The following is a 27,527-nucleotide window of genomic DNA, read 5'->3' as shown; positions in this document are numbered from 1 at the left end:
GAGTTTATTTGTGTGTGTTGTCTGTGAGCAAATTACAGCACATCTCTATCTTGAAGGTTGTTGTAACTAAGATGTACTTACAGAAACTGACATTTCTATCTAAGCCATTGAAACAACTAACTGCAAGGCATATGTCTGGAGAGATATAGTCTTTAGAAATAGTCTTTAGAAAAATTTCCATATTTCAGGCCAGCAACTTGGCTGAACTCAGGTTTAATCATTTCTTATTAAGGCAAATGACCTCTAATAATTTTGGACAAATTGGCCATACAACTTAACAGGAATATGAGGTTTTCAACTGGAAGCAGTAAAATACATATAAAAGTGAAGAAAGTGTATAAATCACATTACAAAAGAGGTTCATCATTAATAAAAATGAAAAGTATCAAAGATAGCCTGTGCCTTATATTAGGCCTTATATATGGGCTCTGTGGTTCCCAACTTTCTCAACTTCTGAAAAATGGACACAGTGCCCCTGACACGGGTGCACTGCCAGGCGCATGTAACATGACTGAAGACCTGGACATCTTCTCGAGGAAAGCAAACCATGCCAAAGGAGTGCAGAATTTAAATGTCTCCCTAGATGAATGATGTCACATGAAACATTTTCTCTGAGGACTGTGCTAAACAGTTCAAAATAGATGTAGCGCCTGAGATGTAGTATCTGAAGAGATTTCAGAGAGGAGCTTCTTTTCCATGAGGGCCTCATGCAGACTATGCTAGGATAAATTCACAGAAAGTTTTGTGGTGTTTTCTTAGTAGAATAGATCAGCTCCCAGAAGTGAAAAAAAAAAAAAAAATTAGAAGAAAAAAATCAGAAGGCATGGCAGGGTGGGGAAAGAAAAAGTGAATCCCTTAAAAGTAGCTGTTGATATAGCATAAATACCAATGGCATTCACAACAGGGCCATAATAAAAACAGAATAAAACTGTATTCATATCCATCAGCTGATTTTCAATATGAGAACCGACAGAAATCAACACGACTGCAGAAGGGAAGACTGAGTGTTCATGATTAGAATTAAACTTTGGCAACGTCAGCTTAAATCTAGAGCATTTCTGCCTGCTGGAGGCAGAGACTAGCTGTGGTCCAGTGTATGTGACACCAGGAGTGGCCTAAAAGTCTCCTTTGGAGGAAAGAAATAGTGACAGAGAAGATAAAGACATTCTTCCAGTAAGCAGTCTTCACATCTTTCTGCCCAGCCAAGCCTTGATTTATGCGTCTTAAAAACACTGGGCAGCTCCAAGAGCAAGCTGTGTCCCCAGAGAGCACTAGCTGGGTTAAGATAAAATTCCTCAGCAGTGTTCAACCTTTTGGGGGAAAGAGAAGCTGAACAGCAAGGCAGAATGAGCAGAGACATACAGTTGCAGACAGACTGACTGACTCCTTCAGCTGCTGAACTGAGTGGAAGCGCATTTTCCCTGGTAATTGCTGGATGTCTGAATACTTCATCTAACATGAAGGTAAGACAATTGTTTACTTAGTTTGTACTGATGAAGTGAATATGGCAAATGCAATGAAATGTTAATTTATGTGGAGAAATACTTGGCTGAAAATGTGACTGAGAAGTATTGGAAGAAAGAAGAAAACTGAAAAGCAGTACTTTGCACAAGAAGACTGAAGAAAATCAGTGCACTATTGTCCTTAATTCTCCAAGCAGAGTAGTGTAAAGATTGCAGAAATTTGGAATAGCTGCATGAGGTAATGGAAAAATAAGGAAAAAAAAAAAAGTAACTTTGCTTTGCTTCTCTTTTTTTTTCAGGTGCTGGGGATTTTTTTGTTGCTGGAGGTTTCAGGCTTCTTTCCCATTTTTTCCAGGTGAATATTTATTTAGAAAATAGCATGGTACAGACTAAGCATGGATAACTTAACAGACAATGCCTGTTGCATGTCATGGGGCTGGGCTTAAAGGTGTTTTCAGACGAATTTCCTGGCAGAGAACTGACACTGATCAGCACTGCCACTGTTATCCACGGTGACAGGAAGGAATTATTGTATCCCCCATCTCTTTGTTCAGTGGAGGAGGAGCAAGTAGTGGTGTGAGCCCGCAAACCACATCTTGCCCTGAGCCAGTCCCATGTTGTGGGTGGGTCACACCCCTATGCCTCCTGCTTATGCTGGAGGCACGGCAACCCTGACTGCTGCCCAGACACCTCTGGACATGATCTGGATGCTCTCTACTTTGCAATGTGGAGCTGGTCTTTGAAATTACCAGTGGATTCACAGGGCCTTACTGACCTTCAAGACAAGGGAACACGCTAAGTTTCTTGCTGATCAGTGACCAGAAAGGTTGAGGAGGAGCTGATTTTATTCTTAAGAATGGAAAGCAGATCTTGGTAGTTTTAGTGGGAGCCTGACGGTTCCCCTCATTTTCTTTGGAGGTCTGCTTTGCTGTTTAAAGAAGTTTCTCACTAGTGCTTTTGAATGGAAATAACAATATTCCACTTCTGTTTTTATAATGCAAAAAACCCTGCTGGGACAGCCGTTCCCGTCCAGTCAATTGTCGTTGGAATTCTTTTGGCCCTTGGTCCGAGTGTGATGGCTGTACCCAAAAACAGGTATAAATAGACACATTTTTAGGACTGCATGATTTCACAAACATATGCTTTTTTTCCCCCCCAGTAATGAAGAATCTGTTCTATCTTTAAACTCAAACCAAGTTTCAAACAAAAGCACCTGAAGTGCTGTTCCACAGAAGAGCAAAAAAGGTTGCTGTACCCTAGAGAACGGAATCCTCCAGTCTGTCTTCTCTGTGCGCTCTTTCAAAGCTGTGGTATTCACATTGTAAGATAATTTGTCCTGTTTTTGTTTTGGTGATAGTTCCAAAAAGATTGACTAAACTGTTCAGTACACCAAGACATTTTTCGTCTTGTACCACTTCCACTCATCTTCATCTGAGAGGTTATATGTACTTTTGATTTTTAGAAGCCAAAGGAAACCCACTTGATGCTAGATTTTATTATATCTCTCAATAGCATTTTGATTTGGAAGAACACTAGCAAATTTATATCAGGCATAACTAGCCTATTAATAATATAAAAGAAAACTGAAATTTGTCAGCACTTTCCTCCTATTGGTTTCGTATCAGATTATTGAACAAACCAGCCAAGTTTATGGCTCAATCTAAAGACCACATAGTTGTCTTATTAACTTGTGAATTTGTTACCGTACTGTGGCAATATGAAGTGTGGTTAGTCTTAGAAAAAAGTAGTGAATGCCTCATTCTTTACAGCAGTAGAGCAGCATCCATGTCTTGACACCAGTAAACTGTTTCTGCTTTGTGTTTCAATTTCATAAAATCTCTCTTGATTTACATTCAGATTCGGAGGCGGACAGTAGCGGTTTATGGGCAGTATGGGGGAAACCCCTGCTCTGGTGATGCCTTTGAAACAAGACCCTGCACCCCAACAAGGGGATGCCCAACAGAGGATGGCTGTGGCGATCGGTTCAGATGCTCTTCAGGTACCATCCAAGATATTTTTCACCATTTTCTGGATTTTGAAGTTAAGAAATATAACTTTGTTGTCTTTGGAGTTTATAAATGAGCAATGCCATTAGTGAATCCTTGACCTACAAATAGATTTGATTTAGCAAGATTTTTTTTCCTTTTCAGCCTCAGAAATCAGATGTGATTGTAATTTTCAATTTACTGAATTGCTTCGAAGTATGTTTTTGTGTTTAATTAAGAGAAGGTAATTAAAGAATGCAACCTTAGATGACATTGCTGAAAACTGATCAAGGCTATATTCAAACATCTTAGAAACCATCTGGGTTCTGGACACTGAGGGACCCCAGACTAATCTAGCATGCAAGCAACTTCTGTTACCTTCACAAAAAAGACACACTACCTCATTGGGCAGATATTTATCATAGAGAAATATGATAAACTTGTTTTGATGTTATCAGAAAGATAATCAGATTTAATCACGTGATATGGCACAAGATGAAAGTGTAGGAAGAAAACTTAGAAATAAACAGTCTTATTAATGTATCAGAAGACTTGATTGGCTGTGGTTTTCCTGAGGGTACTATGCACTATTTCTTTATGTCTACATTTACTGTTGTTTCACAATCCCTCCTAAGTCCACTGTGGGAATGGCAAGCTAATTAACATCACAGTTAAGTGAGACAGTCATTTTGATTTTAGCTGATATTTAATTTTAAACAAACATTCCTCCTTTCTCATGCATTTTTGTTTCCTCTTAGGTCAGTGTATTAGCAGATCTCTAGTGTGCAATGGAGATCAGGATTGCGAAGAAGATGGTGCTGATGAAGATCAATGTGAAGAGAAGATGACTGTATGTGATACTGATAAAACACCTCCAAATTCAGAACTTACAGGAAAAGGGTAATGTACTGTGCAGACCTCTGTAATACCAGCGCCAAAAGCTTTCATATTTTTATTGTGTTTACAAGCTTCTGCTATAGACAGAATTCCTGGGCCAATGGTAGAGCATCTGATATGGAAAAGTGCTCCAGCTGCCTCCATCATCCTGGTGGCTCAGAGCAGCTGAGATGTACTAGCTCTTTGATTTGAGGCAAAGAATAAAGCTTTCTATTCTACTATTTAAATACATCTTCTGATATGTGAAATACAATGTAAGCCACTAAAACATAACTATCAGAACAGAAAAAATGAGCCAGCAACATTCATTCTTTTTGTTTACTGCTATTTCATTTAGTGCTGTGGATCCATATCTATTTTTATTTTTGCATCCTCCATGCAGCCTAACAAAATAATTATCTCACGTTTCTTTCAAATAGTTGTATCACTTGGAACATGATATGATTCAGTTATATAGTTATATAGTTAAACTATATGCTATAGTATAAAAGTGTTTTTGAGTGGGTGTCCTGTTGTTGCTATTGCACATGAATTGCTGGAAAAATAAAAATAAAATCACTTGTGATAAACATAAATAAATTAAAGTCAATCAATGTGTGTCCATTTTGGTTGAAATATTAAGAGCTTTTTTTTCCATGTGCTCATGTGCTGTTCTACCGACAAAAGGGTCTGTCAGTTGAGTTCCCCTTTTCTTAGGTAAATTAGATTATGAACTTAGCTGCAGATACAGCATTCAGTTATAACAGGATGGTAATTTTTAACTTCTGTAGAGGAATTTCTGCCTCGGTGTCTTAATGATTTTTCATGCTTTTATTCATGCAGCTTTGATGCAGTCACTGGAGAGTCTAGGGGAAGAGTTATTCATACAAAAAACTTTGGAGGACAATGCAGAAAAGTCTTCAGTGGGGATGGGAGAGAATACTACAGGCTGAGTGAAAGTGTTCTTGCTTACACTTTCCAGGTTTGTCTGCATTAAGCACAACTCTGTGTTTAGAATAACGATTATAATGGGGAGAATGAGAATCCTTGCAGGGTCCCTTGGCAGATAGGCTTCCCTAAACGCAGATGAATAATGCCTGTTCCCTCTCTGCAGAAAGCCCAGGAACTGTGGCTGTGCTTCATCTCTTACAGAATTAAATGCAGAGAAAATAATCCTGTGCCGCTGTACATCTGCTGGAGTTATCAAACTAACGCTATTGCCAATAGCAAAATGTTTCAGTGCCACCAGAGTTGTGGGCCATATGACACTAGGTGCTCTGTGAACGTTGTGTCAGTTTATGCTGAAAAAATCTGGTATATTAAAAGCTAAAATAAATAAATTAAAGTATATAATGATTTCAAAGGTGTATACATATGCTTACTATTTTGAAATAAGCTAGCTTATGTCTTGCTAAAATGGAAAGAAAAAAGTGTAATTGCTCAGATATGATTTCGAACTCTCTCACAGCTAGAACATAAAGCCACCTCTTTTGGATAAGCTGCAACTTGAATTACCTTAAGAAACATGATGGGCACCTGGCTTTGGAATACTTTGCGGAGATCTTCCATTGAGACGCTTTATTTCAAATAACTGTCTCAGGGATTTGGTTTGTCTCCTTCTTGTCAAAAGTAGGCCAAGCAATCATTAATGTGCTTTACTAAGTAATGTAGATACTTCATATACAAACTTACATGTATATATACATATGCACACACATGTAACAGAATTATATAATTATTAAGGCTGGAAAAGACCACTAAGATTGTCTAGCCCAACCATCAACACACCACCACCATGCCCACTAAACAATGTATCTTAGAACCACATTTACACATTTCTTGAACACCGCCAGGGACAGTAACTCCACCACCTCCTAGGCAACCTCTTCCAATGCATTACCACTCTTCATGAGAAAAACTTTCCCTAAAATCCAATCTGAACCTTCCCTGGTGCAACTTAAGGCCATTACCTCTCATCCTGTATGAGAGTAACACTACTGAAAAGTAACACATTATTCAATAGTTTTCATAACATTTCATGAAATCTGAAATGGATTCAGGCTGTAAAATACTTCCAATTTTCTGCACCAGGAAGGACTAGATCTACTTTATGTAATTTTTAACATCCTTCATAACCTCTTTATACAGAATTCTATCTTCCATTTTCTAGGTTAAAATTCAGAATGATTTCAGTTATGAATTTTTCAACAGTAGCTGGTCATATATGAAACACACAGAAAAGAAGAAAAAATCAAACAGTGGGCACAGTTATTCAGAGAAGAAAAATGAGCAACAGAGTCATAAGGTATGTATGAATTGTCGCTATAGCTTGGAATTTTGCATTAATATTTCCATCTTTTTTTTCATGCACTGTTATAGAGAGATGCACAAATTAATTCTGCCCATATATTTTTGGCAGGAAGGCCATGACAGAAAAGAAATCCCTGAAGAGCTTTTCAAAGAGATCAATGGTTTAGTTGCCAATAAAATGGCTTGGCTGCTGTTCCTTCCTTCCTTCCTTCCTTCCTTATTTACAAGTTATTTTCCTCCATATTTGAGGAAGAAAAGCATCAGCTTCTTGTTATAACTGATTATTCTTTTCCATTTTTTTCCACACATTTTTTTTCTACTATCTTTGTGAGTGTATTGGACTGAAAATATTCAGATAATACTGTGATTACATTATCTTATAATATCTTTTCCTCTAATAGCACTCCATTAAGAGAGAACTTTTGCCTGTAACATATATAAAACAAAGCATGAGATAAGTAATTTGTGAGTGAGTCTCAATTAAGAAATAAAACCTCTATCTCACAGCAAACAAAATCAAGTCACAAATATATAAATTTCATGGCCTCCATGTTAACAGAGGATAAGCTTGTCTTGCTGCTCTAACAGCAATGTATTTTGAGACTTAGTCTAACAAAATTCAAAAAGAACTTTGGGAGTCTGAATTGATCCTCTAGATAAAATCAGACTGAAAAGGAAAACTTTTCTGGTCCCTCCAATTTGCTTTCAACAATTCTATAAAGATTTGTTCATTATCTGATATCACATCTTCATCATCTGGCTGATAGGAACTATCCTTTTTGTACAATGAAGCATGACTGATTTATTTTCCTTTCCCCAGAGTAGACAGCTGATGGTTGTTGAAAACACTGTGGAAGTTGCTCAATTTATTAACAACAACCCAGAGTTTCTCACTCTTGCGGAACCATTCTGGAGGGAGCTCGCCAACCTTCCAGTTTTCTATGAATATAATGCCTACCGAAGATTTATTGAGAATTTTGGGACTCATTTCTTACATTCTGGATCTCTAGGAGGACAATACAAAGTTATATTTTATATGGATACTGACAAAATGAAAGCAGAAGGTAGAGTATTTCTTACCAGAAATAAAATGAACAAACAAGAATAAAAATTTCTTTGGATGTTCTTCCAGCTGGTATCTAAAATCTAGAAAGAGACTTCTACTTGTCAGCCCATTCTCTTCATGGGCAAAAGAAAGAAGGTTATAAAAAGTTTTAAACTGCAATGTTTAGTCAAAGATCTGCCTGTGTGACGTGGGGTTCTCTGAGTAGCCAAGTTATCCCAGCTGTTTCAGGACCTCACCAGGCTAAAAAAGAGTTGTAGGGCCAATCTGAATCTCAAATAATATTAAAACTTAAATGTTGCTTAAAAGCGGAGGTTGGGTAAAATGTAAAAAGCAGAATATATTGCAAACAGAGCAAACACCAGAGTGACATACACAAACATGCTCAGTGGGGAGCAAAGCTGTAGGTCTAGAGATTGCTGAGAAAACGAAGGAAAGAAACAATAAGCCTTTCCCAGGTATGCCTCCCATCTGTCAGTCTCCATCTGTAGGCTCTAGAAACATGTGGACCTTCCAACATAACTTGCTTTTTAGCTGCCTTCTTATTTTTTTCTTTCTAATGCACACTTGAAGTCAATACACAGCTCAGAAATGAACCTAACATGCTCCCTATGTGCAATGTGTTAATGGATGGATTTATCTGCAGATATGAGCATAACAGATATGTATCAGTGCACCACATCAGGCTGGAATTTATTCATTGTGAAGAAGAAGAAAACAAAGTGCTCTAAGCTGGATGAACTGCTACAGACTTCTTCAGGTGAATGTTCAGTAGTGACTTGTACAGTTATGTCTACAGCTTCCTGTTCCTCTTAAATATCTGTCAAAATGAGGAGCAGGTGTTGATAACTGTGTTGAGCTGCATCGTGACATGTTGAACTCAGATCCAAATGTCTACTTTAAAAGACTCCCTAGCACCAATAAAATGTAGCTGATGTTTTCCCAATAATTAGTATTTTTTCTGGACACCTGCAAAACCAGATATTTCTTGTATATCATCCATGTAGGACAGCTGGATACAGGCACAGATGGTTGATCTGCATCAATGAGTCCTGTGACTACTTACTAGTACAGATTTTGCATGTATCATTTCTATTTCCATTTGCAAATATTACAACGGTGGCATTTTCTTTATTTTTTATTCCCAAATATTCAGGAAGCAACAACAATAAGATCAGAGGAGATCCCTACATAGAAGGTGGAAGCCCAAGTGCTGTTGCTGGCCTTAGCTATCTAGACCTGGATGATCCTGCTGGGAACAACCAGAGATACTCCTCTTGGGCCAGATCTGTGACAGACTACCCCAGAGTAATTAAACAAAAGGTAAGGATAGTTTCCTGAAGCAGAAATGAGCAGATGGGATTATTCCAAAGGGAGAAATGATTAAGCTATAGCTGGTGATTAATCAGGTAGTAGTCTGAAATAATTTTGTATTCAGATTAATTTATAAATTAAATAAAAAATTCACAGGAAATAAATTCCATGAAGTTAACATGAAATGATAGCTGTATCATCAGCCTAGCCTTTGGCAACTTGATACCTACACTTTTACAAGCCTTCAGTAACTTTAGTAGAGCTCTATCTGAGGATAAAGAATCACCCTAACATTTCAAAAAAGCTCAGTTTCCACATAGCCCTGTTCATGAAAGGGCTTGAAGGCTCATGAAATTGGCAGATTTGGGCAGCTTCCACTCAGCTTGTTCTTTTTACCCCTCTCCCTTTTCTGTGCATGCAGAAATTTGATATGACTGGGCATTCTGGTAGCCACACACACAAGGCTGATTATGATCATATTCACCGCTACCTTGTTTAAACTCTTTTTGGAAGCAGTCCATACACTGAAGAAAGGTGTGATACCAAAGGAACTGCCAGGGGCTTTTCAGTTAATGCAAAATGTTTTTGCTTATTGTTGCCTTCAGTGACTGCTCAGTGAAATGGTCTGATATCCAGGCTTTTGGATTGGAAATGGTTTGGCAAGTATTAGGGTTTTTGTACCTTGCTGGCCTGTTTTATGGTACACATTTATCTCAACTGTAATATCGTATCTCAAATACTTTTAAATATATCTAAGCTAACCAGTAACTTCTAGGGGTGCTGTTTAAGCAAAGCTGACTTTCCAGAAAAAGGATAATATTAAAAATTAACATAAGAATCTAGACAAACAGGAAATTAGAGCATCTTTAAAGTCCCATGTGCAGGAACATATATTACAAACCATTTCACATGACTAAATATGCTTACAAACTATTCTATCTCTAGTATAACTATTTAATATCAATGTTTTTCTATTCTCTGCAGCTAACACCATTGTATGAGCTGGTAAAGGAAGTTCCCTGCTCCTCAGTCAAAAAGCATTACCTAAAACAATCCATTGAAGAATATATGGCTGAAAATGATCCCTGCAAATGTCAGCCATGCCAGAATGGGGGTGAGGCAGCTGTGGAAGGAACTCAGTGCACTTGCTACTGCAAGCCTTACACCTTTGGAGCAGCTTGTGAGCTGGGAACTCTTGTGCAAGATCAGCCAGGTCAGCACTTTTTAAGCTCACAAGAGTTCAGAATGGGAGTATGTGTTCTGCCTCTGGAGCCTGTCCTGCTGCATGAACCACTGCTGCCCAGCATTCAGCACAGGTGGATCTTCAAATGAGCCTGACTCTTGTTTTGCATGTCCAAGCAGTATTATGCAAACAATTTTTGTGTTATTATTGTTAAATGCAGTGGACAACATTAGCACCTCAAACTGCAACCTTCTATAAACAAACAAACAAATAAATACATAGGAAGGAATAGCAATATAAATAGGAAGGAATATGCACTGAATGACCAGCTACCAATACATTTTAAAAATCTTGTTCTTTAATTTTTTACCTAGCTGCAGCTACTGTTATGTTGTCTTAGACTGGTAAGCAATTCCAAGTCCATGGAAATATAGCTACCTGGACCTTTCTGAAAGGTCATATTTTGGCTCATCTTCAGCTTGTTGGGGTTTTTTTATTTGCTTGTTTGTTTTTAAGGACAACAACCCTATAGAGCTTTTTAATGTGAAACATCCTCAAATGTTACGTAGGTATTGTTGATGGGCGCTGGAGCTGCTGGTCTTCCTGGAGCTCTTGTTCAGGGGAAAGGAAAACCAGGAGCAGAACTTGCAACAACCCCTCCCCAAGTGGTGGAGGGAAGGACTGCATAGGAGAGCAGCATGAGAGCAGGCCCTGTGAGGATGAAGAGCTGCAGCACTTTCGGTAAGCAGAAAAGGAACATCTGCGTTATGAATACAGGAAGTGTTAAAAATCTAATCCAAAATACCATGTAAGCTATTGAATTCAGGGAGAAGGTCATTTATTGAGCTGTCACATTTAAGCTGAAACAAAATGAAACTCAGAAGTTGTGATTCTGATAGAAAGTATGGCTGGGAAATGGGGTAAAAAACTGTAAATGTGACACTATTCTGCTCAGTATTCTCTCAGACAGCCTGGCAGTGCCTGCTTTAAGTTTAATCGTGGCTTCTTTGGAAACATAGCATTTTGAAAGGAAAGCTGAATTCAAACTTAACCATACTTTTGTTTACTTTATAGTTTTATTGAGCCACACTGTTTTGATACATCCATAACTCCTACAGAATTCTGTTCACCTCCTCCTCTCTTGGCAAATGGATTTGTTCAAGTAAGTTATTTCTACTACTCCATTATCTGTTCTATCCCCATCAGCAGTATTTCAACTTCAGTTAACGCAGAGATCCACTTGCAGCCATGTATTTATCCTGGTAAGCTCAGTATCAGAGCTACTGCATAGTGGCTTTCTCAGCAGTTTTCCTTGGCTGAAGTTTACGGGGCATTTGCTAAGACTTTTTATTAAGAATAAAAGCAAACCATAAAGTCATATAGAATCCAGAACAAAATCTTTACTTTCAGTATCACGCTGCCTATACAATAAAGAAATCTACATGTGTCATAGCCTAAAGACACATTAAAAAATGCCTGTGCCTTGTGAATTACCATATTAATATAGAGGAAATAAGAGAGGAAACAGCATAGAGACTATACAAGGTCATCCAGAAGGTCCACAGCAAAAGTATAAACACATTTTAGGGATCTGCAGTTTATATCCCATGATTCACCATTATGCTTTCTTATTCTCTGTTGAAATAATGACATGTAAAGGTAAATTAGGCCTATATAACAAGGGCAAAAAAATTCTTCAGACTACTGATTACATCTTCTTTATTTCTGCTCAATAAGTAGATTAAAGCATTAGTTGTCAAACCCATTAGTTATCTCTGCACACCTGCAACCTGAGGCAAGTCCCAGATTTGGTGTTGTCTCTTTTGCTAGTGATTTTTTTCTGTGATCAATAGTTGTCTCCCATATCAGAGCTTTTGTTTCAATAACTAAAAGTAAATCCCTGCACTTTGAAATTGAGTCTCTTTTTTTTTTTTTTTTATAATAGGGAGATTTTTAATATAACAGAGGGATATATAAATGACAAATGGCGTATGTCCTGAAGTCCAGCTCTTCTGAGTGACCGTTATCACTTTTACCTTGAGGGAACTGATTATATGCTTCCTAAGAATTAGCAAAGCCATCTATTGTTCACTGATCCATTTGAAAGGCTGTTTAAGAGCTTGTATTCCTCCTCTAATGCTTGATAACTGGTATATTTTCTATCCATTTACACAATGGCAGGATAGAGCTGTTCCATCACTGATGTGTCACTGCCAGATCCCTGGCAAAGGGTCCCCTAAAACCTAGCCCTACCTTAGTTTAGTAAGTTAAGGTAGCCAGAATATTCTGTATTTTGCTGATTTTTTTTTTAGATCTCCATTTTGATCTCATCTTCTGGCTATTGATAACCAGCACAGTCCACAGTATTCCAGAGACTCAATCACTTTTAGAATATATATTTTAAATGACACCTATTTATTTTCTTTCAGAATGCTGAAAATTCATATCCTGTTGGGAAAACTATTGTTTATGCTTGCAGACATGGATATTCTCTCATTGGTAATCCTGTTGCTAAGTGTGGCAGTGATTTGGAGTGGCAGGGTGCAGACAGATATTGTCAGGGTATGTCTGTTTCTCATTTTGAAATACAACTTAATTCCCGAATTCCAGTGAAACTTCTCTGAGTGTCTGCTTTCCAGTAGTAGCAGGGGAAATGCACACTTGTATTTCCTAGATCCCTAGACAGAATCTGCTTTATGCTGATTTTTATTTTGCAGCCACGTTTTTTGTACTGAATAGAAATATGTCCATGAGGGCTTATTTTAAGACAGGAAATGGAACAAGAAGAAAAGTACAGTTCAAGAATTGCTTTCTATGTGAAAAACTTTTGTTCCTTCATTCAGTCCTGTAGTGGAATTCAAAAATTGTTGGTGTAAGCCAAGCAGAGAAAAAGGTCCAGAAGGCAGCATTGGACAACCACAAAGCCCTCAAGTAACCATCTTGTCATAAAAGCACAGCTCCACTCTTTTCCTCTTTAGCAGTCAGTTATCCTTGGGATTTCTTTTTGACAAAGATGTTTCTTATGATTCAGTATTGAGTGGGATTAGAGATTTTTCTTTTTCCTTACCCAGTTTAGCCATAACTGACTACCACAAAGGCTAGTCCATATTGCTTGAACACCATCTCACTGTGAGAACTAAGTCCTTAGGTTGTTCCAGGGCCCTGTTTGTATGATCTGACCATATTAGCTTGTTACTCACTGATATGAACCCTCAGCAGAAGAGTGGGTCAGACCTGTAGGTAGCAGGAGGAGATATTGTCAGAGTATCCTTGGTACAGCACATTCACTTTCTTGGTGTGATTTGTTAATAGCTCATGTTAACATGATCAGTGTATACCTACAGGAGCACCATCTAATCTTATGATTTGATTTCTTAAGAAACTTAGGAGATAAAACCCTTTTTTGCAGCCCACTGGTTCACTGTGGCTATCTCAAATCTCATTCCTTAGAAACTGCTTGCCTCCTGCCTCTCCTGGAGGGGGGGCTGCAAGGAGAGCCATGGAAACCTTCGTATGAGATTGGTGAGAGAATAACTCTGTCCTGTTCACATGGCATGCATCTAGAAGGGGCACGCTCCATTTTGTGTGAACCCAGTCTCAAGTGGACTCCTGATATGAAAACCATCCAGTGCAAAAAGGCAGGTAAGCCACTGCAATCCTCGAAGTGCAACACAGAAGTTTATTTTCTTGGTAGACCATTGGTGGTATAGATAGAACACAGAATTGTAGCTGACATGGCTGCTACCCAGGCATGTCTCCTACTTTTCAAGTATGTTGTTTTTCGGTCAGCCAGCTGCTGCCTGAGGTAGCCTGATTGGAGATGAAGGGCAAGTGGCAATAAGGCCTAGACCAAAAGAGCAGCAACGTCTGAGTTTCTCATTCTCACCATTCATCACTGTATCAAATCGGTGTGCACATTAACCACAAGAATTTCTGAGGGATTAACATATCTGTACATAGTTCAGCTAACCACTGCTGAAGTACAGAAGTACCAGATCTAAAGTACCACTGATGGCAACTTCCCAACTCTTTCAGCTTAGCCTTACAGACCCTTCTTTGTTTTGTTGGGGTTTTTGGTTTTGGTGGTTTTTTTTTTTTTTCCATCATATATTGAAATTCCAGTAAAGATTAGAAAGTTTCAAATGCTTTCATCTTTAGAAATAGCTTGTGTCTTGCTTAAGGGAGCATTACTTTGTACAACAGTTAGAAAAAATAGTGAAGATTAAAGACTGTAAGATGGAACTTGCAGCTGTATTACCATCAGTGCATAACAATATTAAGACTCACTATTTTGACACAGGGCTTTGGAGCCTTAGCTTTTCTGGTTCCAGTAGTGAAGCCAGTAACTCTGAAACCTAATGATAAAGCTGTTGCTAGCAATGATTCAGCACTGCTAAGATGAGCAGAGACAGACAGCTGCTGCAGAAACGAGATGGGTGTTTGAGCTTGAACATAGTACCTGGCTCTTTCCATCTGACTCATGACCTATGGGTAAATTACTGTTCAGTAACTTTATAAAGAGTACCATATATTTTTAATACTGTTGGTTCCTTCTGTGCAGAAGGAACTTTTAATGAACATGCAAGATGTGATTTTGTGTCATGGCTGTATAATCCAGTTCCTTTTATGCTCAGCTGGTAGGATACTTTTGGAGTAAAGCTTTAGCAGCCCTTGTTTTTCTGACCCTTGGCATTGTCTGTGTTCTTTTACTTCAGTTCCCAGTGTGAAACCAGAAGTGACAGAGCCTAAATGTCAGCCATGGGAGAAAGTGCAGCAGTCGCAATGTGTGTGCAAATTGCCCTATGAGTGTGGGTAAGTTCAGGCTGGATTTAGCAATGACCTTCTCACTTTATTCAAGTCCAATTAAATTTCTGAAGTTTTCATTCCATGACAGTTTAGAAAGCTTTATTCATGAGAAGCAGGCATTGTACTTTGTTTGCTTTACAGCTCATTCAATGTCCTACTCATCACTTACCTGCCTTGTCAGAGCTGTCAGTGGGTTTTAGCAATGATGGAATTCAGTTAGATGACAGAAGGTGAAGAAATAATTTCAGTTCCACTTGATCTGTGAGATAGATGGAAAAAGATAAAATGGTATTTTGAAGATTTAGAAGACGGAGGAAAAGTTAGAACAGAGACCCTTGGAACATAAAGCATCAAAGCAGTAAGGTAGGGAAATAAAGCAGCTTTCTTTTCCCTGCTAGGGACTGCAGCATTACTAACAGCACAATAATCTAATTTCCCATTTGCACAGCCATTTGCACAGATCAGTTATGTCACCTTTCCTGACCTCATAACTTGCAGACCAGGGTTTATTTCCTATCTGATCTAAGCCTACATTCAGCAATAAACAATGCAGGATAAAGGTATGTATATGAGTTGAACTGTCAGTTCCTTGTAAAATGTTGAAGGAACAGAATCAAAACAGAGATTAACAGGAAGAGGCCCCACAGACCATCCTGTGCTGACAGCCAAATGTGCCAAAGAATTCAGCATTCCAACATCTGGCTGGTTTTCAAAGATCAGACGAAGTTTCCAACAAAGTCACTACTGAGCTTTAAATGTGAAATCCAGCCAGCTTATGTCACAGCAGAAGCTAAGCAGTTTGGAAACTTTAGTATGACAGACTGGATTTGTCCTTTCCTCATACAGCAGGGAGAAGATATTTTGAACTCCTCTCCAGTGATTTCAAAGTAGCAGAATTTCTCAGTGGAGTATGTGTATTGTTCCGTCAGCCTCAGAGCTCAGTAATGCCTTGCCCAGTGACTCTAGTTATAAGCCAAAATTCAACACAATTTGAACATTTCAGAATTACAATTAGTGATTTTTTGTTCAGATTTTGTAGATCCACTGGACTCTTAGCCAGTATTTGAAGACGCTGCCTTGCGCAAGTGTAAGGTCTGTAATAAGCCAGTTAAGAGTTTTATAGTCAGTTGTTTTGCTAACCTAGTCCTAAACATTTTATCTCAGTACTCACTAAATTGAGGTAACAACGTCTCTGGTTCATGGATGCAGGGAAGTTATTTGTGGGGAGAGTCCCCAACACTGGGGAAGGGCTTGGATAAAGTCACAATAACATTGTAAGATTAAATAAGTACATTTAAGCTTAGTTAAAATTAATCTACTGCCTCCTGTTTCCATTTTTTTTTAATTGCGTTTAAAATATCAGGAAGATGCATAGCAGTCATTTTTGTTACTGATACTGTCTTTTTGCTGTCTTGAAATAACACATCTAATAATAGAAAGATAAGTCATCATCTGTCAAAACAGACCAGTCTGCCAGCCTATCAATGCTGTAGGACACAGACATGTCAGTAGATGTTGGTCCTTCCTCAGAGTGCAGAAGTAACCCATTTTGTTCTGTGGTGGTGACACTCAGCAGCAGCCACTGCTTAAGAGGTGGGAACAGCTGACATGGGAAGAACTGTGGCTTCAGACGCATCACAAATCCAGTGACAGCACAAGAATCCCACGAGGGATCATTTGTCCCTCAAGACAGTGCCTTAGGTTACATCTACCCTCACCAATTACAGCCAAGAGAATGATCATGGGCAGTGGAGCTGCTGAATCCCTAAAGCAGCAACTGGCAGAGTTTTGGAAGGGGTCAGCGCTCCAAATGCAGCTCAGGAATTGTGAGGGACCAACTCTAACGGGCCATTGGTTTTGGTCTCCTTTCTTGGACAGAGAGAACATAACAGTATGAACGCAAGCTTTTCTGTTTGAAAGGGTGTGAGGTTGCGAAAGGGCCATAGCACAGTTAGTGCGTTAAGATGGATGAAACCTCAGCTGCTGGAGGCTAAAGACCAGCACCTAAGCACTAGATGCAAGGGTTTTTCCTCAGCATCTATTTGCATAGCATCCCTGTCTTGGCCTACATTATATTAAAACTTATGGGCTTCAGATCATATTCAATTCAATTTCTCACTTAGTTTCAACTAAAAGCTGCCCACCTCTCATAGCAGGTGAAAGAGAGAGAAAGTGTATGCTGATTACAGCTGCAATTTCATTTCTTCTTTATGTTCTTCAGTAAAGGAGTGTTCCTACCCCCCACCTGGGTAGAAGTTGTTGAATTTTTTCAGGTTCCCTTTACACAAGGACTCTTCCTTGCCTTTAATAATTTTTATTGCACTTAGAGCCGCCTTTAACAGTCTTTCTAAATTAATGAAAATTAATAAATTCTGTTATAAGCACAGATTCACTGTGCTTTTTCTAGACATCTGGTCCTGCATCTGGTCATGTTGATTTCCACTGACTTCTCCCCAGCTGATCCAGCCATGGCAAATAGGTACAGCAGTCTCAAGATAGATTGAAGTATTACTGCATTGTAGCTACAGATTGGAAAAATGGAGCATTCGTTCCTTGTTTCTTTCCCAGCAATCAGATTTCCCTGTGTTCAACCAGGCGGTGAAATCAGCCTCTCTCCCCTCTGCTGCTGATAAAATGGTGCAAAGCAAAGACATTAACACAATCCTATCTGACTTTTATTTTTCCAGCTAACTTAACCTGCCTCTTCTACAAATTTTTGTTCTTAAGGATCAAATACTGAGATTTACTGTTCTCAGGCAAATATAAAGGCCTCTGAGGAAATTTAAACATAATACACAACTTAACTTAAAGACTAGAAGCTTCCACTGGATCACATTATGTTATTCCAAATTTAAGCTGATATTCAAAAATTAAGAATTTCCTGTACCCATACCTGCTAAGATAACTTTGACTGATCAAAACTCAGTGCCCCAGCATCTCATAGGCTATACAGCCAGACAAGAAAATAATGTAATGGAGAGAGATGCAGAGTTTCTGTTATTAGCTGGTTGGCACAACATATCTGTTGGGCTCTTGCTGTACCTCAGAATAAAAAAGTTAAACTCATTCTTTATGTCAACAGAAGATCAGTAAGGAAAATACATGTGACAAACATAGGTACAGGTATTGTGAATAATAAAAGGCCCATGGCAAGTGAGGATGCAAACATCTCAGGGGCAGCATTGTGTGGAAAACAAAAAAGTCTGAATTATTCATGCATCTAAGCCTCAAGTTCACTACTTCTTTCTTTGGATGAACCTCACTGAAAGGAAAAAAAAGAATTGAACACTGAACGTTTCCCATTCTCTCAGCTCTTTTTAAGACATACCAAGATAAAACACTTTTAAATGACGTGATCCCTGCTTTTTATTTTTAGTCCTTCCCTGGACATCTGTGCCACAGATCCAAGAACAGAGAGAAACATACCATTAACTGTTTGCAAGATGTATGCCTTAGAGTGCATGGGTAGAAAATATTCTCTTACTAATGCAGCAAACTGCAGAACACCTCAGGCAGCTGAGAGATCTTGTGGGTCATGCCGCTCGTGGGAAAAATGTGAAGGTGAGAGATTCTTTATGATTTTAAGTGAAATTTGTTAAGTGAAATATGAACAAAATGAAGTTCATAACCCCATTTACACACTATTATAGTGGTGATGGCCCTGTGCCGGTGCAGCACCTCCAACTGTTCCAGCAGCACAGGGCACAACACTACTGCTGAGTGGATTCAAGCCATTCAACCAGGTGTCTGAGTATGGCAGGAAGAAAAAGAAACCCCATGGGGGAGAGTAACAGAGTGGCAGGTTCTACAGGAAAAACTTACACTTACTCCCTCCTCAATGAGTTACCTGATTTGATGTTCCTTGGGAAGTTGTGCATGAAACTTTTGCCTTACTCTTTTCTCACTGTTTTAAGTTCCCCAACTCAATAACTGCAGGAGTCTTTGCTGCCCTAAAGAACAGCTAGGCTTTTCCTGGAATTGGATGAGCTGTCTTTCCAGCTGTATCCTGTGGCAAGGAATTGAATGTTTCATTCTGTACCACCTAGAAAAGATACTTGTTTTTGTTCGTACTTTGCTGCATATCCCCAGTTTCTCATATTGTGAGCAAAGGTGAAGGAATATTCCCCTAGAGGAAAGAGGCTCAGTCTTTTGCAAGCTATGCTCAGTGGAAGTTCTCAAATTCCCTGATTTAATTTCCCTGAGTGTCCTCCATTACAGTGCATTTAATAGAGGGCTGGCAGAAATGGAAAGATAAAGGAGTAAATTATGTTTTCAGAAGTGCCCCAGATAGAAGGCACAGTTATTGTCATATTCTTACAGTAAAAAAGATTGCTTGATAGGAATTTGTCTATTTTGTCTACCAACTCTGAACAGACAAAAAAAAAAAAAAAAAAAAATTGGATGGAACTTAAGCAGAGATAAACATACCACACTGAAACAAAGACATGGTTGTGAAAAGTAAACCTCCTCACATGATTTTTTAGATGTTGGAACTGATACAACTATGCACATTTATTTGTAGGAGCAAATCCTTCTGTTATAGTGACACTGCCTGTAAGTAAGTAAAAATTCAAGTTGTGTATGCCTGACTGGTTTGTTGCTTTCCAAGGACAGACCTCTCATTGCACAGGGTATCTGGTATCCAGAGCAGTACGTTCACAAACAGTACGTTCACAGTTCACAAACTGGTGTTAGCAGGCTTTCAGCAGTAACATCAGAGATGTCCCTGAGGCAGCAAGACGTACAGCTGATGAAGCTTTCCCACAAGCACAGCCGAGCTAGCTGAGGAAGGCCTGCTGTCGGCACTGAGCTGTTGCAGCCAGCACCACCTGTTGGTGCTTCTAGTTATTCCGTCAGACATGAATGCCAGCTCATGCTACAACTGGCGGAGAAGAGCACCCTCTGCACACCGCTGTTACTCCCAGTAACATTTTGCTAGGAATGCTTTGGTTTGCTTTGCATTGAGTCAGATGCGATCCTAAGTGCCTTTTCCTCTGTGCCCTTGCTCAGCGCAATCCAACAGCTGTGTGTGTGACAAAGATGCACCGTGCGAGGAGGGCGGCATCCAGGTCTGTGCTGCCGTGAGCGACTTCACTGCCCGCCAGACCATGACAGAGTGTGAGGCCGGACGGCTCCAGTGCCAGGGGCAGACTGTCACCCTCATCAGCATCAGGCCCTGTGATGCGCAGACCAAATGAGATGCGTTACGGTTCATTTTGTTTATTGCCACGGGATGTGTCAAAATGTGTCAACTCTTGGGCAGGACATACTTCAAACCATGCTCTATCAAATACAAGCTGTGCTGTGAAGCCCACTGCAGCCTACGGGGCTGTGTGCATTGGCTCTGGTCGCACTGACTGGGGCCCTTCGTTAGGCAGAGCTGCACTCTCTGCTGAACCAAAGGCTGTTGGCTTATGCTTCTGACTTAGCACTGGCAAGCTTTGTTTGCATTTCTGTCACAATTAAAAGGTGTTCCTGAACTGCAATTGCCAAAGCGGTGATGGATTACAGTATATAGCATTGCAAATGTATTTTTCTGAGAGCAGCACAACCATATACATGTGTTGACTACAGCTTCCTAGAAAAAGAATAGCCTTTACAAAATAAGACATACAATTCTTAACTTTTGATAGACTAACCTCTTCCTGCTGTGCCTCATTCAGCTGTGCAAACAGCATCTACAGCATTGAACCTGTTGCTGAGCCTGAAGCTTTTAAAAGTCTAAACAAGATGTATTAACAGCAAAGTCAGGTTTAAATAATAAGAATGTCTTTGCTCAGTTTCTTGTACACAGAAGCACTTCAAGAAGAATCACCGTTTTGCACTGTTGTAGCTATCACCATGAGCTACATTTCTGAGTGCAGCTAACTGCATTACATTTGTCACATATATTTATGCTTGTGCCCATACTTGTTTGCTCAAAGACCATTGCGTGTGGAAGTCTTCTACCACAGCACATCTTTCTCATGGGAGCTATTAGGGAAAATACATTCTCGTGGGCATGGAGAGAGCATACAATCCCTTGGAGACGACCTTGGAAGAAAGACAGTTACTAAATGCAAGGAGTCTCTCATACTCCTTCCATATACTTGTCATCAGGCAGGGACACCTTTGCTCGCTAAGGTTGAATCTTGCAAGTCAGCTGAGGTGCCTCTCTCAACCATCCTTTCAAACAATGCCTGTAATGACATGAGAGGTGGGCAGTAAGCAGCAGGACGAGTGATCAAGAGAGTGCAGCGCTATCAGCAAGAAGCTAGTGTGCTTTATAAATATCAGATGTTGTTTCTTAGTATCAATAAATGCCTACCAGAATATACATCTCCCTTGGTTTTCATGTTTGTATCTGCGATTTACCTAACTCTTGTAGGCCCTACTCTCAGCTGAAAATGCTTTGCTTTCTGTGGCGCTGGAAATGAGGATTAAGCCTGGATCATGATTGTTATTTTAATTACTCTTTCTGTGGGCTGCTTCTTTTTTAGAAATTTGTAAATTTTTGCAGACAGTTTACAGATTAAAATAAGAAGAATAAAGGCCAAATTAATCAGTTATTTGCTCTGAATTATCTGCTGAATATGAAGGAACAGCATATTTGGGGAATTTCTGAGTGTTTGACCCATGTTTATTCCCGCTTTCTAACACAGCATTTCTAATCTTTTTCTTGGGGGCACAACACAAGCTTTGACAATGAGCCCATTGGGTATTGTTAGTCTTCATAACCGCTGGAAGCAAGAGAAAATCAACCGGAAATTTTCTCATAGAAAATGCGAAATGAAGAGTGACTTTTTAATTTGTGTCTTCAGAAAGGAAAATGTAGAAAACCAGTAGAGATCATCAAGAAACTCTGAGGTTTTCTGATTAAGAAACAGAAAAAAAACTAAATTGCCTGTTATTCACCTTTAGATATCAATAGGAACAGATCCCCATGTCCATAAAATAAATTAGTCTGATTTAAGAGAAACAAAATATTAATGAAGATTGCATTTCAAATACTTTATCCAGTCCCTTATATCTCATTGTTCATCTTACACATTGAAATCTCTGCAGGGCTCCTGTGTTCTTCCTCTTTCTTTCTAGTGGTGTATTCCATCATTCCTGCTCTCCAACCCAGCCAGGTCCTGCCTTTTAGATGCCTTGTGGACCCTTTCCCTCTCTCCCTCTCAGCTGCCTGCATGCAGGTTTTCAGCAAAGCTCTGTGTCGCATCACTGATGCCATGACATCACAGTCCTTTCCCTGCTTGAATTGTCATCTGCTGTTTTCAGCCTCATATTTGCCTGGGTCAGAATGTACTTCATCTGTCCTGAAAATCTGGGGACATCTTATGTCATTTTAGAAAAGATATTAAGCCTTCCCAAAAGCAGAATGAAACAGCAAAAAAATCCAGCTGAATGCCTAACATTGGAGGGTAGGAGGTGGTATTATGAGTAGGTAGAAGTCTTTTTCAAAGTGGTAGGACTATTTAATAAATCCTTTGGACGCCAACAGAGCATGAGAGAGAGCCATTTGTCAGTGGGAAAATTTGGGAGCAATATCTACAGAATAGTTGGAGATTTTTTTATTTTTTATTTATTTATTTATTTATTTCTCAATTATTTTTCTCTACCAGATTTTATGGCAGCTCATCAATAACAACCTTTTCTGAGAAGCCCAAATCCCCCAAAGTCACAAAGTTGGCTTCAGGCTGTGTGTACCTACTCTCCCTGCTCTTTAAGCTGTCTAGACAGAAGGCAGGCTGATCTGGGGACGATACAGCTGTGCCAGAGTAATATAGTGGCTAAGCTAGTAAATTCTGGGGAGATCAGAGTGGATTAACTTAAGAACAGGGCAATGCTTTGAGACTTAAGCCAGCATTCAGGAGGAAAAGAAGAGGCACAAATACAGAGCCAAAGCTGACAGTGACAGCCACATCTGTACCCAGCAACAACTGCTTGCTCGTTGTACTCATGATGCTGCTGCACTCAAGATGTATCTCAATATTCACAGGTTTTGACCATTTTAGAAATAGCAAATATCACAAGACTAAAAGACAAGCAGAAATCATGCCACTGAGTTCTTACTCACAGGGGCAAGGGCAGTGAAGACTTAAGTAAAGTTGTGCTGTCATGCGTGCCCACACAGACAGACTAGTTGCAGCCTGAACAGGGACTGCAGTAGCTGTGTTAGACAGGTAATGGGAGAAGATGATGTGCCAAAGCACTTCTAGTCCCTCCAGTAAGCGTGTTTATACATATGTATGAAGACACATACCTGCACGCACCAAGCTAATAAGGAATGCTTTTTTTCTTGGCACAGCTCTGCACATCCTGTCAGCCAAGAAAAAATGTAACTTTTACAGGAAAACCCAGGGCTGTTCTCAACCTGTTACACAGTAAATAACAGCATTGCACAATGAATGTTGATGCAGCAACTCACAGAGGAGTTTCACAGACAAAACAAACAAGTAGCCAGAGATAATAATGAAATAAACTGGGATTTCACATCTATTTATGCAGAAATTATACCCAAGAAAAATAAATACTAGATGATTATCATAAGTCATCTTATGCCACTACATGCTGTACTTCGCAAACTTAAGAGAAGTTGAAGGAATACATAAAGCAAAACTTTCCCAATCTCACTGAGAGATCCCACATGAAGGCTGTTAGATTTTGTTTATACTTCAAACTTGGAACATTCCTCTGTCCCTGAACACTGGCTCTTTGGACTTTTGTCTGTCCCTAATTCATGACAAAAAGTTTCAAAACAGATATGAGCATTCACCAAGTCTAGGAATTCCTGGGAAAGATGAAATAGCCCATGTTTATACCAGAAAGTAAAACAGATCAGATGTTTTACATTTACATTTACATTTACATTGCCCAGAGGCAATGGGGCTGGTGTTAGTTCACATCCAGCCAGCTAACCTCCTACCACAGGAAGAGCTATCCTGCTGGAAACAGCCCTCGGTCTGTGTGGGTTATTGCATTGGACCCAAATGCATTTCAGGGGAGGACTGGCTAGCACAGACCAAAACCATATTGAATAATTCAACAGGAAGAATAATCATGCACCCTTTCCTCAATCCTGTGCTCTAATGGTGTTTAGTCAGACACAAACAGAATACTTGACAGAGGACAGAAACATGCTCAGTCATCTGCAGTGTCACAGTGATCCAACTCTGTCTGCTGCTTCTGAGGACATGGGAATAAAGGCGCTCCACTCACAATAACCTGAACTTAGATGAGCAATGAAATCTGAAGTGCAACTGCTTAACAAAGTAATAGTTCAGAAATATTTCCAGAAAAATAACCTTCGCTAAGGATCAATTCAGAAGTGCCACTTACAAGGTCATTTTTTAATTTTGAGAGGGTCACTGCTAATGAATCCAAATACATCAAATTAAGCTTTGAAAATATCAGACTAAACCAACGCATTTGAAAGTTAAACCTATCACATTTAGAAGGTGTCATATCTACAGAACTGTTGTAGAAGGTATCATATCTGCAGTATTGTTTCCTTCAATCCCCACTGTAGATCTTGTCTTTTGAATAGCTCAGTGCATGTCATTTCACAATTACAGGGACCAGGACACAGAAAGTAGAATTACTGGTTGTCTAGGCGTTTTCAGCTAAATCCTGGCAAAAAGGCTTCACTCCCGTCTATTCTGAGATTTAGACAATAACACAGATATCTCCAGAACTGTCACTGTTAAAAGAGAAAAACATAAAATGAAGAGAAAAAAACCCTCAATCTCCCAACACTGACAAAAGGTGAGTTCACTTCTGCCTTCTGAAATCTAATGCATACTTGTTGAATCTGGCAGCCTCACTGCTCTGTGTCATGGTTCTTTGTCTCTGCACCTTGTACAGCCCTTGGTTGTGATTTGTTGCAGAAATATTTTTCCTGGTGCACTGCCCTGGTGAACCAATTCCATCATTCTGGTTAATTTTCAGTAATGCAGTCTAGCATTAACTGGCTCACATTTGGTTCAGAAATAATGTCACTGCCTGCAAGTGTGGTTCACATCTAATGAACATTTTAATGAACATTTTATTTTGGACCAGCAGTTAGTTTCAGGGCTTTTTTTTTTTCCTTCAACATAATACAGTAATAATCTCAGGGAATGGGAGCACTTCAATTTCCCCTTGTGCTCTTATCCCAAGTCTTCAGCTGTAGTTGTGCAGATACGGTGGGATCCAACCTGTTGTTATTTTTCAAAATACAGTTATCCCTTAAGTGCAAGTGAAAGCCAGCATGGTTTCACCAGGGGAGGGTCGTGCCTAACCAGTCTGGTGACCTTCTATGATGGAGTGACAGAATTGGTGGACAAGGGAAAGGCGACCAATGTTATTTACCTGGACTTGAACAAGGCCTTTGAAATGGTCCCCCACCACATCCTTATCTCCAAATTGGAGGGATGTGGATTTGATGGGTGGACTGCTTGATGGGTAAGAAATTGGTTGAAAGGCTGCAGACAGAGGGTGGTGGTCAATGGCTCCATGTCCAGGTGGAAGCCGGTAAGCAGTGGCATCCCCCAAGGGTCTGTCTTGGGACCGGTGCTCTTTAACATCTTTATTAATGACATCGATGTAGGAATCGAGTGCACCCTCAGCAAGTTTGCTGATGACACCAAGCTGAGTGGTGCAGTTGACACGGTGGAAGGAAGGGATGCCATTCAGAGGCACCTCAACAGGCTGGAAAGGTGGGCCCAGGTGAACCTGATGAGGTTCTACACAGTATAGTGCAAGGTTTTGCACTTGAGCTGGAGGAATCCCAGGCATCCATACAGACTGGAAGGAGCAGTCCTTGAGAGCAGCCCTGCACAAAAGGGCCTGGGGATCCTGATGAATGAAAACCATAACAAGAGTAAGCAGTGTGCTCTTGCAGCTCAGAAAGCTGGGCTCCATCAGAAGAGGGGTGGCCAGTAGGGACAGGGAGGTGATTGTCCCCCTCTTCTCTGCTCTTGTGAGGCCCCATCTGCAGTGCTGTGTCCAGGTCTGGAGCCCTCCATACAAGAAAGACAGGGAGCTGTTGGAGAGGGTCCAGAGGAGGGCCATGAAGATGATCAGGGGGCTGGAGCACCTCCCCTATGAAGACAGGCTGAGGGAGCTGGTCTTGTTCAGGCTGGAGAAAAGAAGGCTGCGGGGTGACATCATTGCAGCCTTTCAGTACCTAAAGGGAGCCTGCAAACAGGAGGGGAATCAATTCTTTGAAAGGGTAGATAACTGCAGGACAAGGGGAAATGGTTTTAAGTTGAGGGAGGGAAGATTGAGGTTGGATGTCAGGTGGAAGTTCTTTACAGAGAGAGTGGTGAGGTGCTGGAACAGGCTGCCCAGAGAGGTTTTGTGGATGCCCCATCCCTGGAGGTGTTCAAGGTCAGATTGGATGGGGCCCTGGGCAACCTGGTCTACTATTAAATGTGGAGGTTGATGGCCCTGCATGTGGCAGGGGGGTTGGAGCTTGATGATGCTTGAGGTCCCTTCCAACCCTGGCCACTCTGTGATTCTGTGATTCTGTGAAAGACAGCAGTAGAAGCGATGCAGAAAACCTTATAGCTGGCTGCTCTTGTAGGTGGAGGGCATCAATGGACTCTGATGAGGTCAATCTTGTTCCTGGAGGAAAGTGGCTGGTGGCAAATTCAGTCATTCATTTCTGAACAGACTGTGCCAATAGCACCAATGCACTTACATGTTATAACTTCCATTACCCTGATTGTATTGCATCACAAATGTTAATTGTGAAAATTAGGGGGAAAAAATCAAATGTTCTTAGTCAGTTCATATTTAAATAAATAATTGCTTATTTTGCTATGCCTCTCATTTTTCTCCAGCTGAACTGGTTTCCGGGAACAGATCCTGTAATTTCTGCTGTTATTTGCAATCACCTCCCTGTGGACTGATGACCTGAAACTGCAGCTTGGCTACTTTGCAGTGTCATATCAAAAGGACTTTCTGAGGCACAAATGAACAGTGAGTAGGCTGAGCAAACTGCAATTAATTTGATTTTTTCCCTGAGTAGTTTTTAACACATATGTTGTATTGATCAGGTCTGGAAGACAGCATTTGATGGGATCAATCTGTTTATTAGGGGCATGAAATTCCTACTTGATGTCCCATTACCAGCAATCACCTGTGTATGACAGCTTTTGTACTTGATTTGTCTGAAAAGTAATATATTATTATGGGAGAAAGGCTCTGTTACCCTGAAAATTATGGGAACAACAAATTCTAAGAACAAAATGGGAGAGTCTGCTTACCTCTCTACAAAAATTTCTTGGTTTCCTTAAAGCTCATTTGTGTCCTATTAAAACTTCTTAACTATCAACTTAGGTCATAACTGGCCTCTAAGCAGAAAAAAGTAAAGGCTTCATCTAAAGTGATGTACTTTTTGGATCAAGACCAAAACACTTCCTCCTGAAAAGTGCAAGTAAAAAATGGCTGTGATTTCCAAGATTAAACAACCCAGTGCTGAAAATTAGAATGAGGATATAGATATAAAAAAACACACAGAGAGAATTTTAAAAATAGAAGTATTCATGTTATATGTATTC

At 39.9% G+C, this 27,527-nt stretch overlaps 1 protein-coding gene and 1 long non-coding RNA gene across 3 annotated transcripts; one reads left to right on the top strand and one right to left on the bottom strand.

The window, feature by feature from the left end:
- The first annotated feature begins 1,168 nt into the window (after positions 1-1,168).
- Positions 1,169-21,548, top strand: C7 (complement C7). 2 transcript variants are annotated; one of them, XM_052670344.1, is made up of 18 exons: positions 1,244-1,463; positions 1,763-1,818; positions 2,483-2,558; positions 3,321-3,462; positions 4,207-4,348; positions 5,168-5,306; positions 6,495-6,629; positions 7,455-7,698; positions 8,344-8,457; positions 8,854-9,020; positions 9,996-10,224; positions 10,764-10,935; positions 11,269-11,356; positions 12,624-12,756; positions 13,645-13,836; positions 14,910-15,006; positions 18,377-18,561; positions 20,011-21,548. In XM_052670344.1, exons 1-18 carry the CDS (start codon positions 1,458-1,460, stop codon positions 20,196-20,198), a joined length of 2,505 nt encoding a protein of 834 aa, XP_052526304.1. In that variant the 5' UTR covers positions 1,244-1,457; the 3' UTR covers positions 20,199-21,548. The 2 variants fall into 2 exon arrangements, with proteins under 2 accessions (XP_052526305.1, XP_052526304.1); XM_052670345.1 differs by lacking the exons at positions 18,377-18,561; positions 20,011-21,548 and adding an exon at positions 15,847-17,408 and having other exon boundaries at positions 1,169-1,463.
- A 2,895-nt stretch (positions 21,549-24,443) lies between these two features.
- On the bottom strand, positions 24,444-25,486 carry LOC128074501 (uncharacterized). Its single transcript, XR_008203217.1, has 2 exons — positions 25,333-25,486; positions 24,444-24,682 (listed from the first exon to the last, which is right to left on the bottom strand). It is a non-coding gene; the product is annotated as an uncharacterized LOC128074501 (long non-coding RNA).
- Between the last annotated feature and the right edge of the window lie 2,041 nt (positions 25,487-27,527).

The sequence above is a fragment of the Tympanuchus pallidicinctus genome, unplaced genomic scaffold, assembly GCF_026119805.1.
Source record: "Tympanuchus pallidicinctus isolate F22 unplaced genomic scaffold, pur_lepc_1.0 scaffold9, whole genome shotgun sequence".
In the NCBI taxonomy this organism is placed as follows: domain Eukaryota; kingdom Metazoa; phylum Chordata; class Aves; order Galliformes; family Phasianidae; genus Tympanuchus; species Tympanuchus pallidicinctus.
This window is presented reverse-complemented; position numbering and strand designations above follow the sequence as displayed.

Coding starts and splice junctions, on each gene's coding strand:
- C7 (XM_052670344.1), top strand. Junction 5,307..6,494: donor TTCTTGCTTACACTTTCCAG/GTTTGTCTGCAT, acceptor TCCATTTTCTAG/GTTAAAATTCAGAATGATTT. Junction 15,007..18,376: donor AAATTGCCCTATGAGTGTGG/GTAAGTTCAGGC, acceptor TTTTATTTTTAG/TCCTTCCCTGGACATCTGTG.